The following is an 18,087-nucleotide window of genomic DNA, read 5'->3' as shown; positions in this document are numbered from 1 at the left end:
TGAGTATAAGATGTATAATTCAGGTATACCTGAGACCTCTCGAAAGTGCATCTACATGTGAAGTACAACACCGCTCAAGCGAGTCTTTGTTTTGGAGTAAACCATGTCCATCATCGCCCCAAAGCTTTTGCCCACAGTCTTCAGACCCAGTCAATCATTCAATACCAGGTGATTATCTGAAGCCGTTATCTGACAGCCAATCCATTCTTGATTCGGTAACACGAAAGACAGATGACCAGCTTCGCCCAGTAGAACCGAATTCCTTTCTAAGCTACAAAAATCTTCATCAGAGTGTCAACGAATCGCATATACGTCCATCAGACCTAGGGAATCCTGAGGATCAGACATATCAACAGCACCCTGATACGAAGAGCAAAAATAGGGCGTTAAACATATAACTATTCGCTCCCTCGACATTGCAAAGTACTTCAGACAATAGAAGCAGTTCGAATACGCTCCAAAGAAGGAAAAGCCATAATGAAATTGAGAAAAGATATCGTTCGAGCCTCAATGACCGGTTTCTAGAACTCCAAAATGTCTTGGAGGACTCCTATATCCTTGGGAACAAGGTCGACGTGGCAACTCAGAATGCAAAACGGGCATCGAAAATTAGTGTTCTTGAACAAGCCTGTGAAGAAATCCTTGCTCTTCGGGAATAAGTTGGTACCTTACAAGGGAAATTAGGGAGTTTGCGGAAACTTGCCTTTCCCGCAACGTGTAAGTATACACTACGTAACTCTCGAGATTGATATATATAAGCGATAGAGTAATAGTTGTGTCTTCAGCGTAACGGCGAAGCGTTTAGATCGCAATCCTAGATTTTGTTATGAACCACGTATTCTAATCTTAATATATTTCAACTATTTTCATTATTAGCTTAGGAATGTTAGCTATAGCCATATTAGGAATAAGGGATGCTATCCATGATCACTTGAACTTAAAGATTCACACGGTCATGGCGATCAACGAATCGTGGGGTGATTCGCGGGACGAAATCTGTCTTGCGTTATCTCCGGCGCACTTGTTCTAACTTACTCCACATTTGGAGATTCAGAGTCCTCCACTTATATGGTGTGACGAGTAACTGCGCGAGAAGTAAACAGGTGGATAGCGTTCATGGAAAACCCGTCAGTTCTTTAGTCTCATTCCTCCTACATACGAAACGCAATGTCGTCCTTGGTGCCCACTCAGTATTTGTGTCATGAGTTCCCCGACACACACTAATTGCGCTAACCAGAGAGGATAACAAAACGCCTTAAACAAAAAAAAGAAAAAAAAAATTAACGACGTGCCCAATGGTCGTTTCTCTAGATAGCTTATTAAAAAGGATTTCTACTTTACATATTGTTAGGTTCTGTCATGAGTTCATGCCGACGTATTTATGTTAAGCTTTAGTTTTTGTTGCTAATCGATGTGTCGCTTCAATTTGCGGAGATCTGCAACGAGCCTAAGAAGGATGGGCGTTGCTTTCTAGTAAGCAAAGTCAACTCCTACATCCCCAACAAACTCCACGTCAGCGACTAATACCCGCGATAGCAACAATACAACAGTGGCCATAATAACATAAATAAGCTCGCAGCAGAACAACTAAGCATTTTTCCCTTGGTAACGGCACTGCCACCTTACAAAGACAAATGAAAATATTAGTATGATCATAACTAGTAGCAAACTATCTGTTAATAGTATTCGAATGGCCGCTAAATCGAAATATCCGTTAGCGGCTACATCTCGAGATCTTCGAAGCGTGTGATGATGACTGCAAAGGATAGGGGTGGTCCAAGAACACCTACAGACGCTACGCTGCAATACAAAAGCGCAGACGTACAGATGTACAGCTCAGCTGCTTTAGCTAGCCCAACATAATCCTCCTGGGCATGCAGGCACTCACCAGCCTTTGGTAAATCCCTTGCACCTGCAGAAGCTCCCGGGTCTTCTAGCCCCTGCGGTTGTCCTTCCTCGGGGCCATGCCTTCAAGATACTTCTACCTCCGTAATTAGAAGTTAGCGATGGTAACCCTTCACAGTCAGGGCCTATTGTCTAGGAAAGTACTCTTGTGTATGTAGAAAGGGGCACCGGCGGGTAAATTCGTGGGCAGCGCAGTAGACCAGGGGTTAATATCCAGCCGGTATGATATACCTCATTAAGCTCTGTTAGCAAGAGTCCATCGTTCAAGGTAAATTTAGGAAGGTTTCGGCATAATAAATTAATTTAATTTAAAGCGCAGTATAAAAATAGTATAGCAGTCCTCAATTCACTTTCTAGGAGCTATGATAGTGATATTGTAGGGGTTGTGGCATATTGAACTACTTCAGCCTATTCAGTGAGCTGATATTCAGTTCTGCCTTCAATCTAGTAATTCAACCAGGAGCGGTATACCGCCCTGAAGGTCAGGTAGTGGCCCATCGTGGACTATGAGGCAGAGAAAAGGATACTCTGGCATGAAACCCCATTGCTCTAGGGCTTCTATTGAGGTATGAGTGAGCCATAAGACCATAAGAAACAGCAAATGTGCAACGCTTACATATTTGATGGTCCAGCGGATAATCTACTTCTCGGTCGTCCATTTCGGAGGGTGTCTTTGTGGCGCAGAACCAGATGAGAAAGAGAGGGTCTCTGATATACAATATGATCTATTTTCTCAACCAGGATCTACACCAATGGTCCAAGTTAATGGTCCAAGTTAATGGTCCAGGCCTATGTTCTGCCGAGTTAATGACTATCTCTTACATCAGTCTTAAAGAGAGGGACAGAGTATAATAAGAGAAACTCTGTATTGAAACATAATATTTCCAGGGGGTATATAGGGTGAGTCAATCAATTGTTTAGATACAGAACCAGATCAGTCATACAGATATCGCAAGAATGAAACAAGAACAGCTTCGAGGAGCTTTGTGTCCTTTGCCAATAAATTTGCGTGATTTTCGCCATCGAGGAAAATACACCATAATGTCTTGGCAATTGACCGAGCTACTCCTATTTTATCGTCTTAACGCTTCCCGCCAAATGAAGCAAGACGTCTACTAACGCCCGTTGACCCTTTTGCATAGCTGTATGTAGCGGGGGTTTTTTTTCGAAAATGGGTACACATGTTCACATTAGCTCCATAGCTGAGGAGATCAACTATGCTTGGCGTCTGTGCAAAATGCAAAGATCTCCAGAATTCTCATCGAATTCCCACTCGAGAGGAATGGTGAGTTCAGGGCGCTGGATGGTTGCGCCATTCGAGAGTAAAAAGCTTACCCTTCTTCGTTTGCACAGTGAACACACCAGGAAGAACTGAACTCGAAGAATAGATAACATTGTGTTTGTAAAGTCTCAAACGAAAAAGCCGATTCTTTTGTTCGTTCTCAATAGAGCAAAAATTTTCTCTCTTCCAGTTTCCCGCTGATTATCATGATGACATCGTTGGTAGGCTCACATGTCGCGACGACGGAGTGAGAATTATGTGTGGGGGAGCTTATAAAAAGTTTCCCGCTACAATACTTTACTATGCCATGTCAAAGTTCTATAATTCTTCCTCAAGAAGTCCTCCTCGGCCGAGGAAAGTGACTTTTTAGGCGCCAAGTGTTGCTTGTGGTCTACACCAATGACGACATGAACTTATATATGGAGCAGCTGATTGGCGGCCGCGGATGCTTGCAGATCACCGTCCGCGAAATCTGGCCCACACTAGCTCGGTCGCGTGGCGATAGATTCGCCAGGCCGTCAACTACGCGGCTATTGACCGATAACCCTCTCTTCCTGGTTTTTCATAATATAATATCCCCACGACCCTCTGTTATCGTTAACGAGGCTAAAATAGCGCGCTATGAGAACGACCCGGTTACTCCACTCTCTTAGCCACTGTTCAGAAAAGCGCATGGAAATCAAGTATCTGACGACCACGTTGTATCCCTTCCGTGTCTAGCCATCGGGTATCAGCAACCAGGTCTACCTTGGGTCCAGTCGTCTGTTAGGCGTAGCTCGTAAACGGATAACAAATCATGTGCCTGCGTAAAACTTCGCTCGTACATCCGTTCACAAAACCGCGCACTGAATTACATAGCGCTTGGATGAAGTTGGCGTGGATATAGATACTCCCTACATCGCAATAAGTTAGCCTCTGCGGCTGGCACTGGAAAGGCCGGAGACTGACATGTTTGTTTCTATATCCCTACTGCTGAGCCCAGCGCAAAGCAGGACCTCCTATGAAGTGAGATCGATAGCTGTAGGCCCCTCTCCTCGAATGTATGTCTTCTAGTTTCTAGGTTGACCGGTCCCTTGCTTTTCGTAATCCGAAACATATCCGAGAGTTTAATTCGTCCGATTGACTGATGGCTTACCGTCCAATAGTTTGGATAGCAATGCCTGGCCAGCGGGGAATACCAGATGACAGCTCTCCACCCATGGTATTGTGTCGTCACGCTAGGTATGGAAATTTCTTCATCTACCCTTCTCGGAACGATTCGACCAGGAGGTAACTGTGAGCAAGTGGAACGAACCACAAAATACCTAAACATGGAGCATGCCGACCCCGGTCGTACGGTTACTCGGTCATGAGATAATTCTGGTAGCGGTTCAAAACCCTGGTAGATACGCACGGAAAATAGTTTGCCCGGAGTTGACATGTTGCCACCTGGAGGTTGTCCAATGAGACCCATCGATCCATGAGATTAAAGAGCATTCTTCTATCCCGGACCGACTGCCGAAAATACAAAGCTTTGAGAAGTAAATCACCAACGTCGAGCACATGACTCTCAGCCCTGTAAAAATATAAAGTGGGAGATAGTTAGCCACTGTGATAGTTCGCCTACTCACTGCAACATTTCATTTAAATCCTTCCTCAACTACGATACTTTGCCGGTTCAAAACCTATCAGTCCGTGTTCTTCTAGAATAAGAACCAACCTCAGTGACGACCGTACATCAAACCTCAGTGTGTGCCCACAACTTTTATTAGGAAACCGTATCTGAATTGGTCGCAGGCTTGTCCAATTGCACACTATGGACTCATTAGACGATCCAATCAATAACTGCCGATACTGCAGCCATATTGTGAGTATTCGGGGAGGACTACAGCTCAGCTTTATGCTGGTCGAGCCCGTCATATATTTGCAAGGCGACATCAAATCGGATCGCCACACCAAGAACCAGCCGGCAATTTGTCGGGGTTACCTCCATCTAAAAGTCACTAAACCGACTAAAATCAAGAGCATATTCGCCTGCTTTCATGGTGTTGGGACATTTAAGCCGTTGGGGGGTACGTCTTCCATTTGCCTTGGAGCGCCACGGTGGCACCGCCATTTCTTTTTATCGGGCTAACTCATAATTATATGTTTCGAATAGAGAGCTCGAACAGACAGGATCTGATCACGTCTGCTATTACCTACTTCGAGGCCGGGCATGCGACATTTTCGGGCGGCTGTTACAACCTGTGCGGCGAATCTATAGAGGCTACAGAAACTGGACGAATTAGCGAAGACAGCGCCCCAGCGTCGTGCTCTCAGCAGCTTTCTCCTCCGGAGTATGATTCGGACGGCTTAGATCGGTCTGATTTTCCGGGTGCTGGTAGCAGAAATCCCCGGCATACCAACAAGAGTCGTTCGAAAGGCGATTATACGGTATTTCCTGTTAGCGATTATACCTACCCCTTCGAATTTCTCTTGCACGACTCTCTCCCTGAAACTATCAGCACTGAGCTCATATCTGTTCGTTACTACCTGGAAGCGAAAGTAGAACTCCCTGGTATATTCCGTTCACAAATGCGATCACAACTGGATGTTCCGGTCCTTCGTTTGCCTTCACAGAACTCGCTGGAACTAACCGAGCCATTACTTGTCTCTAAAGACTGGTGTGAGCAGCTCCATTATGATGCTTGCATTCTCGGCAGAAGCTTCCGCCTTGGCTCCCAGATACCAATAAGGTTGAAGCTCACTCCTTCCATCAACCTTAGATGTTGCTGGCTCAGGGTCTATGTGTCTCAGCACATGCAGTACTGGAAAACTGGACGGGAAACTCGCTTATTACAGTTGGGCCAAAGAAAGGAGCTTCTATTCGAAAAGCAGGCTGGAAATGACTACAGAAGCACTTTTCCTGGCAGCAAAATTCGGATCGCTTCAAACCGGGATATAAGACAACCGACGGATACGCAAACTCAGAGTCTGCTCGGGGCAGCACAGGAAACACGGGAAATTGAATTGGAGGTGCAATTGCCCAGATGCCCTGAATTGAAAGAAAGACCGCAGTGGCAACGACTTCATACAAGCACCAAAGCAGGTAAACCGAATGTTAACCACTGGATCCAGGTAAGGGGCTGCGAAATCTACTTAACTTTCCTCTGCCCTGGAGACCGAGCAATCTATATGACATTGCTAACCCTCGTACAGATCGTGTTGTGTCTTTCCAAGGAAGATAGGGATGATATATTAGCAAAAAAGCAGAATGCTCTCCGGTTACTGACCATCGAAGCGCCTATCACTCTTCTATCTTGCAAGGCCACCCCGTCCAACATCTACGTTCCGCCATATGCAGTTGAACGCAAGATAAAAGGAATTTTATTGCGAAATTCGGAATGCGATTGCGCTGGCAGTGACTTTACACCAATGCATAAAGCCGAAGTTCAGGAACCGTCGTTTACTCAGCCATTTTTGCTGGATGATTTAACAAGGTCCCTCAGCTTTGAGAGCAGCTCCACTGACATTAAGCCACCACCTCAAGCCCATATAACTAGATGTAGCATTCCAGAAATTCCTCGATGAGTGGCACCCCTGAGGAGCGACGGGGCAAGCAGGGTATATCGTTGAGCTTTGACAAGACTACTGTCGACTTCTCGGCTTTCCCGCTCGGAGGTTGCTCTAGGGGTGTCCCTATCAATTCCCGTTAAGAAGCAGTGTATATAAGTGGGTCTTTCATCACATGACCACAAAACATCCGTATGTTGACAGAATAGAACGGAATAGGAAATTTCCTGCTATCGCAAATAAAGAAGGCTGAACAGAGTCGGGTCAACTTTTCGACAAAGATATGGTGGGTATGGATGTCAATGAGTGGCAATGGGTCGCCATAGAGCTATTCATTACTAGGACTTTGTCTATTGCCTATTGCCTGATCAAGAAAAATTCTAGCTCAGTAGCTAGTCCACATTCATATAATTATGCATTAAATTATGTCTTTACATTTAGGCCTCACTCCCACTCTTCAAGGCCAGGCTTGAAATACAGCCTATGTTTCGAGAAAATTATGTGTACGCTAAAAAACTTTATTAAAATGACCGTACTAGTGTACCAGACGTGCTGTGGGGAAGAAAATATGCAGCTCGACTCGACGCCTGCTAATTGAATGCTTCAGTAGGTGATAGGCGCCCACTTTCAGGTGTCAGTACGGAGTATGGGGCGACCCCTTCCTCGGCAAATCTTCAGCGTGTAATGGCGCCTCGTAGTTTGGATCAGAGTTCGGTAATGCGAAAACACCGGCTGCGCTAGTAGCAATTTTTGAAATAGCGATCGTCAGTGCGTAAATATCAGCAAATCGGGAGATTCTATTCTTGCCGAAGAACTGCATCTTAATCTTAGTGAAGCCGACCTATTCCATACTTGGTTAAGGGGAGTGCGACCCGCTGTATCGGCAGTTAAGCGGGTTTCGCGGACACCCTCGTGCAGCGGCAAAGCTTTAGCGGGGAACCCCTTTCAAATTCTTCCCTTCTCATATACTTTCTTATACTTTTTTATTTTTCTTTAACCTAAGATGGACACACGATCTTCTACAGAATAATCCATCACGATGACAGGGCGATAACAGGCTCGCTCAATTCCACGACTACAGCACATCACCCCTCGAAATACTTGAATTCTTCAAAATGAGCACCCCGATGCCCCTTGAGGGTCGAGGCCTGGCTATCTTTGTCACATCGGTCGTTTTGATGATCATATCGATTGTGACAGTTTCATTAAGATGCTTTGTTCGTTCAGTCATTGTCCGGGCCTTTGGTTGGGATGATATCCTCATGCTCGTTGCACTGGTAAAGGATTCCTTCAAATCTTATGCTACTGAATCGATCTAATCCACTTCCAGGCACTATTTATTGTACTGGCAATATGCTGCATGATCGGAGCAGCGTATGGAGTTGGTCATACAAACTTAAAATTCATAGAGCTCGCAAACACTAAAGTCCTCGAGACAGCACTTATGGTAAGTTATCGTGAAGTTGGACTGAATGGTACTTCAAGTTTGGCAGTCGCTAAATCTTGAATCTTCAAAGTGGTGGTGGCTTAGTCAAGTCTTCTACATCTGGGCCTCTGGCTTCGCTAAAGTCTCAATCGCCGCTGCACTGCTTCGATTGGCAGTGAAGAAGGTGCATCGCATGATTCTTTGGGGTATAGTCGCTCTGACCATTGTCATCGGTCTTATGTTTTGGCTCGTTCTACTATTTGAATGTCACCCAATCTCCTTTTTCTGGACTCAGGCGGATGGAAAGCATACTGGGAGCTGTTTGCCAGTGAAGACATTGCTTGATGTCGCATATGTCTACAGTGCTTTCACAGTCGTATGCGATCTCACTCTTGGCATTTTACCATGCTTTTTGGTTTGGAAACTACAGATGAATCACAAGACAAAGACAGCTGTAGGCGGTATTCTCAGTCTGGGAGCTATGTACGTGCCTTGGCAAATCGTATCCCCATCTGAGACTGATAAGCTAATTGTAATTAGTGCGAGTGTAGCTGTCATCATCCGAATACCATTCCTTCATCACTATGCCGACACGAATTTTCTTTGTACGTTTCTGCCACTGCACAATGGCATGTCAAGAGAAACCTGAAACCCGAAACCCAGACTAACTTATCTCTAGACTCCACTTATCAAATCGCCATCTGGACTATCATCGAAACCGGCCTTGGAATCACCGCTGGCAGCCTCATTACCCTTCGACCTCTTTTCCGCTGGCTCCTTGATGGAAGTTTGTCCTACGGCCGGAATGGACATACCCCGGAGAGAACCTCAGGACGGTATCGTCTCTCTAGCTTCAGGCATGATGGCGCGAAAAAATCTCAAGATCTCAACCTTTGGCGCCCAGACACCGACGCCAATACCAAGACTCTGGTGGAAATCGCATCCTCCCCTGGGTTCCAGCTATCAAGCGATGCCAACAGCAGCCAGGAAGCTTTGAACCCCGGGCCGAATTCATCGAGTCAACAGAATGAAGGTGTCACTGTCGAGCGTAGCTTTGTGCAGGTGATCTCAGAGCGAGAACCATAGCTGACTATTTTCTCATTATGAATAAACATTCGTTACCATGTTGGTCCTTCTATGGGTAGTGACCCATCTGCAGCGAAACGAGCTAATATCGTTAAAGTGGTGCACAATGAGAGAGCTGTCTGAAGAAACACGGCGATGACGCATAACCATAGAACCAAGTAACAAGTGGAAATGGCTTGAGAGGAGAGAGTAGAAAAGCACCTGTCAGCGCAAAAGCAGTAGCACATCGCCGATAAAACACAACGTCAATTGATAAGGGCAAGCATTACACAAAAGGTTCTGATGAGGTGTGAGGTTCTGATGAGGTGTGAGGTTCTGATGAGGTGTGTCTAGATTATTGTACGCGGACCTGTATTGCCAAAACAACGTTTGATCGGATAATAAGTGTTCTCCATTAATCAGTCTTTCCAGAGATAACCTTGTATTCTAGATATCGATGCTGCTAAAATGGTAAATATAGCATAGTAAGAGAGTTTCATAGCTTTATCATGCCCGGAGTGAGATGAATCTACATGCGTCATTCTCTATGGTATCCCCAGCATCTCCGCAAAAGTAGGAACAAAAAGTTGATGCTACAGCTGATGATAAGAGAGCTAACAACTTTCCAAATGACATTGATCTGGCTTGATCGTTTTCTAGAAAAGGGTCAAATCTCCATATCGTTGCGAGACTACCTGGTCTATTTTCAAAGAGTATAGGTAAGAATTGAAAATTGTGGAGATTATAAGAGATTGCTCGACATCTTTCCAGCAGTTCAGTGGCCATATTGCATAAATGCAGGACCAACGAGATACATAGGTTCTCCTGTAATGAAATCATTTGAATTGCTATGGATGTTGAGCTTTCAAATTCAAGTAGACTGTGACCTGTTAGAGATAGACCTAGAAATGTATTCGCGATGCTAGCTCATCATATCCATCAAGCACCTCGTGTACCCCAATATCAAGGTAGTCTTGCCCACCAAGGTTAATAGTATTACGAGCTGCTCCACTCAATCTTCATCACGCCGGGGGTTGCTTGCCAGATAGCGCAGGAAGAGGTCAAACGGAGCATCATTAGTCTTAGTAAAGTCATAAACCTGAGTGGTGCGAAGCTCCATGTACCCAGAACGTCTGTAAACGGCCTGCAGAATGCGTCCATGGCGGGGTCCGAAAAGCGAAATCACCAGTACCTGTTCCCATGAGCTTCAAATCCTTGTATCAAAACAAAGTATAAAACGCACCGGAAAGTAAGACTCGTGCTCAAAGCGTGGCTGGTTAAGACGGTTGTAGATTACCTGTGCAATAGGGCCCAGCTCGCCAAGAAGGACTCCATTTGGAGTACCGGTTGCGCCATTGACGACGATGAGACGTACATGTGGTTGGATTCTGGGTTCTCCTCGTCGTAGGTTTTCCTTCCATTCAGCTGCCTGCTCGCAGCGCCATCCGACATGTTCTGCGGTTGGACCGTGGTTCAAAAGGCCAGACTCACGGGGCCAGCTGTTGATGTCAAGTTCGGGAGGCCAGTTGTATTTAGGATGCGGGATACTAGTATGATAGTGGTCAGTAAACGGAAGTCGGGAGGGGCAAGAGTCTTGTAGATATCACTCACGGAATGTCAGTCCAGTTGCGAGCCATTGAGAGTGGGTTCTTGGGCTCATAGCTCTTCGACAAACAGGAATACATTGCCTCCAGGTGTTCAAAGATGCGCTCACTGGACTTCATGGCATCAAGTTCTTCCTCGCGTCGGGAAATCACACCATTTGCAGTCTCAGGCGGAGTCCAATCCAGAAGTTCAAGTCTCCGCAAAACCTCCTCATCCTGCAACAACACCTCATCGACGTTGTATTCCAGGAGCTCTTGTTCCGGAAAGGGTTGGAAGATGATGGCCTCATTGAGGTCAAAGGGGTCAAACTCAGAAACATAGACACCAACTGACTGGAGCTCATCTACCTTGAGGATGTAGCTGGAGAAGGTGCGCAGCTGGTTCATCAGGCGGCAAACCGCCAGACGGAACTGAGCTCGCAGCTCCTCGTTGTTGATGCCACGCGCCATGGATGCTTGGGAGCCAAGTCAAAACAAGCTCGGGTCTGGATCGATGTCAGTCAGGGGTATGGGGAAGGCGGATGATTCGGGGAGGGTTGGAGGGGAGAAGCCTAAGGCGAGAGCAAGGCTTATAGAAAATCAAAAAAGGAAGGTGCCGTCTTCACCTCGAGACTCGCATGAGGTTCCCGACAAATTCCATCATGAAACAATAAAGGAAAGAGCAAAATATGAGCAAGCAGCTACCAACCAGTGATTCATGAATGACAAGACGTGAGAGCATGCTGGTATGACTGTATCAATAGCTAGGCCAGACAATGAGCCACGAGATTCTGGATGTTTTGTAGAAGAAATGTCAACAGTGCTTTGGTATTCCGATACTAAAGAAAAAGATGGACTTTCCGTCGAAGCTAGTACTAGATAGAGTAAATTTAACTCTAGCATGACCATGGTGTAGACGACAAATTAGTAAAAAGAACAAAATAAGGTTTTCTTAAGAAGACTTCGGGCTTTCAATCGATCCCCCTGTACTTGCAAACCCCACTATCACTGCTACTTGGAGAGACCATAAGTTATACGAGCTATTCAGCTTGTTCCCATACAAAGTATACACTCCGTAAATGAATACAGTCCCGTAGTCAATCCACTACTGGTAGGGCTATATCCCCTCACGTGATGTACAGTCACATTCAGTCATCTGGCCTGTGATGCGAGCAAGCCTAGGCAAATGAACATAAACTATCTTAGCACATTCTATACAAAGGCCAACAGCATAAAGTGAATGGATCAAAATTCTAAAGCAAAGTCATAGAACAGAGAGAAAAAATCATTAGTTGATACAGTCGTCATCTGGAAGAAGGCTCATGAGTCTCAAAACAAGCGGACAGCAGACAACGGACCAACAAAGAGAAAGAGAAACAAGGAAAACGGTATAAGGCTTTCAAATTCGGGGCAAAAAGGAAAAAAAAACAAGATGGAAAAAAAAGGGGCGAAGTTGAGATGTACCAGACGATTCCCGGCTAAACCAACTCCTCTTTTTTTCCCCTCAAGACACAGCCGCAGCTCCCAAACCGAGAAGAAGAGTCAACAGCTCTAGAGCTAGCCGAACCCCATCGCTATATGCGGGGAACAGCTCATTGAACAGAAGGTGGGCACGAGCAACGGCGAAAAATACGAGTATAGTCAAGATTTCGAGCCCGGTGCAAAGTCACAAAGAAAGATGAGAGATGTAGAGGGCGTTTCCAACTCCCGCCTGCGCGAAATCATTTCAATCATACAGTCGGCCTCGACGACTTGATCATTCCCTCCTTCAACTAACCAAGATGAGAAGCTGTCATGCTTTTAGCACCAGCTGTCTACTGGACTTGGCTGACGATCTCGCTGGCACGGCCCAGACTCTCGACCATCTGTTGGCATTCCTTTCTCCGGCGGATGGTGTAGTCACTCTCCTTAAGCAGGTCGTCCAACTCGTTGTTGCGGTACATGTTCTCCAAAAGCTCACGTTGCATCTCATCCTTGGTGAACCTGATTGGGTAGTTAGTATGTGAGGGTAGCAAAGTTAATTCACGGAGATACGTACTGCACCAGGGTGTACATGATAGCCTTGGGAACCATGTCAATCATCGTACGCTTGACAATATTGAAGTATGAGGTGATCAACAACTCTGCAAGAAAATTAGTATACGGGGCAACACACAAGAAGATGCTGCAAGTGGAAGTACTTACTGATAACCTCGACCTCAGAAGTTTCACGCTCAGACAGACTGGCAGAAGCCTTGAGGGTTGGGGGCGGAGCCTCCATGGCGGCCATCTTCTTCTTGTTCTTTGAAGCCCAGAAGCTGCCGAAGAAACCGCTGCCATTCTGAGCCTCCCCGGTGGTGTCGAGAGACGGGCTCTGGGCACGGGCGGGAAGGGGCTTGCCGGTCTTGGGGTCAACCTGGGTGGGCTTGGCGGCCTGCTGGCGCTCGTTGACAATAGCCATGGCCTGCGTTCAGTTCAGTTAGCATTGGTTTATGTTCACTATACCAGGGAGTCAAGACATACGCGGTGTCCATTCAGGAAGTCAGGGTGGCCAGTGTTGATGTAAGTAGCCTCCATGGCGATCAAATCCTTCACCAGCTTGGTGGAAGGGTCCATGCACTTCTTGAAGAAAGCAATGACAACAGCGTGGAACTTCTCCTTCAGCTGGGGGTAGCGGCGGAACAGCTGCTTGTTCAGCAACTGGCCCAGGATGCGGACCAACTCATCGTAGACCAGAGAGATACACTTGTTGCTGGGATCTTCCAGACGCTTGATCTGCTGCTTGACGATCAACTCGAATGCAGTGGTTCCGACGAATAGGGCCGGGGAAGAACCGGAGGAGTTGTAAAGGATAGTGCGGATATCAATGTCCTTGACTTGGTCGAAGGGATCCACGGCCTTGACACCGTTGGAGTAGAGCTCGTGGAACACGAAACTGATACGAGCACCACCCGACAGCTCAATGCTGGACAGCTCCTGGTTGTTACCTTCCAAAACAGTGCGGTATTCGTTGCTGAACTCGGTGATAATGTTGAGAATAATGTTGGCGCTGTTGCCGAGCATGGAATCGCCGAGTTGTGCCAGCTCCGTAGTGTACTTCTGGAGGGAGGAGGAAATGCGGGCCTTGATATCGGGGAGGGTTTGCTTGATGTGCATCATCAGGATCTACAAAAAGTGGCGGGTGATGTTAGTACTCGCTTTGCCACAGTTCTATCTCCCCCATAGCTTGACCAATCACTTACCAGGTTCAACTTGCGGGCCAAGTATGGAGTACCGCAGTAAGAGGCCTTATTCCGGTAGGCCTTGTGGTTCTCGAAGAAGTTCTTCTCGTTCTCCAGAGCATAGGCAATGGGACGCTTGTTCTCAATATCACGCTGACCACGGTTGACAACGGGAACGTAACCCAGGCGCAGAGGGATAATTCGTCCAGCGAGAATATCCACAACATCAGTGCCCTCGTCCATCAGATCGACTTTACTCAACACACCAATGGTGCGCTGGCCCTCGGGGTCCACCTCACGCGCCAGCTTCAGACCATCGGAGTTGGCCAAATCCTGGTTGGCCGAGGTGACGGCCAGAATGATAGCGTTGGGTTTGCTGATGTACTTGAGAACCATATCCCGAATCTGGCGCTCGATATCCTTGGGCTGATCTCCGACGGGCACCTTGGTCAGACCGGGCAGATCGACCAGGGTCAGGGTGAGGACGTTGGGCGAGTAGATGCGCAGGTTGATCGGGGCGGGCGAGATACCGGCATTGCGGCCAACCTTGGTCTCCGTCTCACGGACAATCTCCTCACGAATCTTGTTGAAGTCGAAGAACTTCTGGCCAGGGATATGCAGGAACTCGCCATACTCATCGACATTGGACTCGGCATCTGTCGTCTCGATCTTGTTATCTCCGTTCGTTTGCGGCGCAGGGGTCTTGTTGATCAGTTGCAGGATCAGAGGTCTCCGAGTCACAATTCCGGAACCACGAGGCAGGCTATATGATACAGACAGGAAGTGGTTAGCAATGGGCTGACGACACCGCCGGGAGGGTTCCCCCGCCACCACGTGGGTTGCGCAAAGGTTCGGGGAGGCGAAGGAACGGCATGATAGGGTCGGGGAAGCACATACAAATCACGGCCGACAATGTTCTCTAGCACTGAACTCTTTCCACTGGATTGCGATCCGACGACGACAATCTGGGGCAAGTCGATAGGGTTGTGTACCTAAATCAAAGCAGCGGTGTCAGTGCGAATGGTCAAGACTAGGGTTGCCACGGGTGCAAATCTTTCGATTTCACTTACGCCCACAGTAGAGAAGACATCTTGCAGCTTGTTGACCAGGGAAATCAAGCTGGGATCGTTGACATTTATGCTGCGCACAAGTTAGCTCTAGGCCGCATCTCGGAGTGGAGGGGGGTGCAGGGGGGTTACGCACGAGTAGCCAGTGGTTGGGTTTGCCATGGCTGGCGAGGTTTGGGAGGGTCTGCCTTCGGTAACTAAGGGGATTTAGAGACGAAGGTAGGAGAAAGTAAGAGGGGGAGAGAGCAGAAGGAGGAGTTGATTAAGTGAAGAGAAGCAGAATGGTAGATTGTTTGTTGGTCGGGGAGGCCTACGAAGGCGGTGATGAAGGTGGTGGCGGTCCAGCCCAGCGACTGGCCGTGCACGGGAGTTCTTCTGATTAGCCAGTTAGTTAGGACTGGAGTACCTGACAGCAGGCATCCACTATTATTTACTGTAGTAAATGTACACTTTCAACCATAAAGGTGGATTAGACGTGGGTCAGCTGCCCTATCTGGTCCAGTCTTTTTCATTGTCGCCTGATCTGGGTCTATCGTATACTATCTAGTACTGGTATACTATACGAGAACAAGTATCCGCCCCAGAGAAGAAAAGTGGTTCAAGAATAACTACAGGGTAATGTGTGCTAGGCAGATATAACATCCGTAAGGAAAAAGAGAGATGATGCAAAGGTAGCAAAGCAAAAATGAAACAAAGATACACCCATCAAGTCCAATCTACATCTATTCATCCGAAACGGAAGCGAACCGCTCAGTCATGGACTGGAGAAGCTTCTCGTACTTGGCCGACACCTCTTCCTGGTTATCGGGGATCTCGAACTTCATGCTGCGCAGAGCACTCTGGAGATCAGCAGTGGCGTCACGGACCTTGTTCCAGTTCTGACCCTGAGCGATCGCCTTTTGGGCCTCGTCGTGGAAGCCCATGAAGGCCTTCATCATATACTCGGTCTTCCACAGCGGGCAGAACTGATCATAGTCACTGTAACCGTTCTGCTGGAGGAAGTCGTCCTTGACCATGGCGGCAACGTCCAAAGTAATCTTATCCGAATCACCCAGCGAGGCCTTACCGACCAGTTGCACGACCTGGTCGAGATCTTCAGACTTGGACAGGAGCTCACGAACTTGGTCACGCAGACGAGGGAAATCCGGGTTGTGCTTCTCGTAGTACTTGTCCAAGATCGTGGTGTATTTACTGTAAGACATGGAGGTGTTGACGGACGGGAAGTGCTTGCGCTGGGCCAGCTTCTTATCGAGACCCCAGAAGACCTGCACGATACCCAGGGTACTGGAGGTGACGGGGTCGGAGAAATCACCACCGGGCGGGCTGACGGCACCGACGATGCTGACACTGCCGATACGCTCGGGGCTACCAAGAGCACTACTCTTGCCGGCACGCTCGTAGAAAGAGGCCAGCTTGGCACCCAGGTAGGCGGGGAAACCCTGATCAGCAGGCATCTCACCCAGACGACCCGAAAGCTCACGCAGAGCCTCGGCCCAGCGAGAACTCGAGTCAGCCATCATAGCCACGTTCTTTCCCTGATCACGCCAATACTCGGCGATGGTGATACCGGTGTAGATAGAGGCCTCACGGGCAGCGACGGGCATGTTCGAGGTGTTGGCGATCAAGCAGGTACGCTTCATGATAGGCTCCTTGCGGCCACCGACGTCGATGGAAAGCTATAGAGAGAATGAGGGTTAGCAAGGAGGGATTTCTCTGCGGGTTCCACGACCTCAAGGTAGTTACCTCGGGGAAATCCATCAACACTTCAGCCATCTCGTTACCGCGCTCACCGCAGCCGACGTAGACAATGATATCACTGTTGGAGAATTTGGACACAGACTGGGAGATGACAGTCTTGCCGCATCCGAAGGCACCGGGAATGCACACGGTTCCACCCTGCACACTGGGGAAGAGAGCATCCAGCACTCTCTGACCGACGATGAAGGGCGAATCGGCGGACTTTCTGTCGCTGACGGGACGGGGCACACGGACGGGCCAGGTCTGCATCATACCGAACTCGGACTTCTTGCCTTCGAACTCAATCTCCAGCAGCTTCTCCTCAACGGTGTAGCTGCCGGCGGGGGAGATGCGGGTGATGGTACCGCGGGCACGGGGAGGCAGAAGGATCTTGTGGTCGTTCACCAAGCTGTTCTCGAACACGGTACCCCAAATGTCACCACCGGTAATGTGGTCGCCAACCTTGAAGTTGACCGGCTTGAAATCCCACTTCTTCTCACGGTCCAGAGCATTGACGCGAATACCGCGGGGGATGTAGATACCCTTGGACTTGTCGGAGATAGCACGGAGGGGTCGCTGGATACCGTCGTAAATCGTCTCCATCAGACCGGGGCCCAGCTCGACGGACAGGGGCTTGCCGGTCCGCGCAACGGGATCGCCGATAGTCAGACCATCTGTATTTCATCGCATAGGCGTAACAATTAGTTAATGTCGAGATGTGGGGAGGCGGCCGCGATGCCGAGCATACGTGGCCGTGAGAGAAAGAGCAGGCGTACCGGTTTCCTCGTAGACCTGAATAGTAGCTTTGTCGCCATCAAGTCGAATGACTTCACCAACCAGCAAATCCTTACCGACGTGGCACTGGATGGGTGAATGCTATCAGCACGGGCGAGTCCTCTCGGAAGTGAAGCTGCGATGAGCTTCCCGGGGAGGAATGCTGGGGGGAACTTACCAGCTCGTACATGGCACAGCCAATCATGTGCTCGGCGACAACGACGGGGCCGGAGACTGAGAAGACCGAGCCATGAGCATGGCTGTCATCCTGTGCCGGAGCCATTGTGGAGGAGGTTTGAGTGGACGGGGTAGACACGGGGAAGGTGGTGGAGGTAGTCGAGCTGGTTGAGGTGGGCGAGTCTGGAAGCGGTGGCAGCTCGGGCGGTGACGGTGGTGACGAATGGTCCGCCGCAGCAGTAACACTCGAAGTTGCAATAGTAGTATCCTCGCGTCTGCTAATCAGATCCAGCAGTGACGGCCGTGCTTTGAGTCGAGGCCTTCCCAATCCTAACATTCG

At 48.3% G+C, this 18,087-nt stretch overlaps 5 protein-coding genes across 5 annotated transcripts; 2 read left to right on the top strand and 3 right to left on the bottom strand.

The window, feature by feature from the left end:
• Window positions 1-4,982: 4,982 nt before the first annotated feature.
• N7496_004390 (uncharacterized protein) lies at window positions 4,983-6,736 on the top strand (the record flags this gene model as incomplete). The annotated part of the gene is made up of 2 exons (XM_056697321.1): window positions 4,983-5,238; window positions 5,325-6,736. 2 exons carry the CDS (start codon window positions 4,983-4,985, stop codon window positions 6,734-6,736), a joined length of 1,668 nt encoding a protein of 555 aa, XP_056559533.1.
• A 1,040-nt stretch (window positions 6,737-7,776) lies between these two features.
• On the top strand, window positions 7,777-9,230 carry N7496_004389 (uncharacterized protein; the record flags this gene model as incomplete). Its single annotated transcript, XM_056697320.1, has 5 exons — window positions 7,777-7,995; window positions 8,049-8,165; window positions 8,236-8,627; window positions 8,685-8,749; window positions 8,824-9,230. Coding segments are annotated over 5 exons (1,200 nt in total), but the record flags the coding sequence as incomplete, so codon positions are not given.
• Window positions 9,231-10,221: 991 nt separating this feature from the next.
• On the bottom strand, window positions 10,222-11,263 carry N7496_004388 (uncharacterized protein; the record flags this gene model as incomplete). The annotated part of the gene is made up of 3 exons (XM_056697319.1): window positions 10,222-10,401; window positions 10,453-10,756; window positions 10,821-11,263. The coding sequence occupies 3 exons, from the start codon at window positions 11,261-11,263 to the stop codon at window positions 10,222-10,224; spliced, it is 927 nt and encodes a 308-aa protein (XP_056559531.1).
• A 1,343-nt stretch (window positions 11,264-12,606) lies between these two features.
• On the bottom strand, window positions 12,607-15,221 carry N7496_004387 (dynamin-like GTPase vpsA; the record flags this gene model as incomplete). Its single annotated transcript, XM_056697318.1, has 8 exons — window positions 12,607-12,775; window positions 12,831-12,915; window positions 12,977-13,235; window positions 13,295-13,936; window positions 14,014-14,755; window positions 14,890-14,984; window positions 15,063-15,132; window positions 15,196-15,221. The coding sequence occupies 8 exons, from the start codon at window positions 15,219-15,221 to the stop codon at window positions 12,607-12,609; spliced, it is 2,088 nt and encodes a 695-aa protein (XP_056559530.1).
• Window positions 15,222-15,781: 560 nt separating this feature from the next.
• N7496_004386 (H(+)-transporting V1 sector ATPase subunit A) lies at window positions 15,782-18,084 on the bottom strand (the record flags this gene model as incomplete). The annotated part of the gene is made up of 4 exons (XM_056697317.1): window positions 15,782-16,735; window positions 16,803-17,470; window positions 17,573-17,657; window positions 17,749-18,084. 4 exons carry the CDS (start codon window positions 18,082-18,084, stop codon window positions 15,782-15,784), a joined length of 2,043 nt encoding a protein of 680 aa, XP_056559529.1.
• Window positions 18,085-18,087: the final 3 nt, after the last annotated feature.

This window comes from Penicillium cataractarum (genome assembly GCF_028827025.1).
Source record: "Penicillium cataractarum strain IBT 29864 chromosome Unknown utg000002l, whole genome shotgun sequence".
NCBI lineage: Eukaryota > Fungi > Ascomycota > Eurotiomycetes > Eurotiales > Aspergillaceae > Penicillium > Penicillium cataractarum.
The sequence above is the reverse complement of the archived record's forward strand: the minus strand, read 5'-3'. Positions and strand labels throughout refer to the sequence as shown.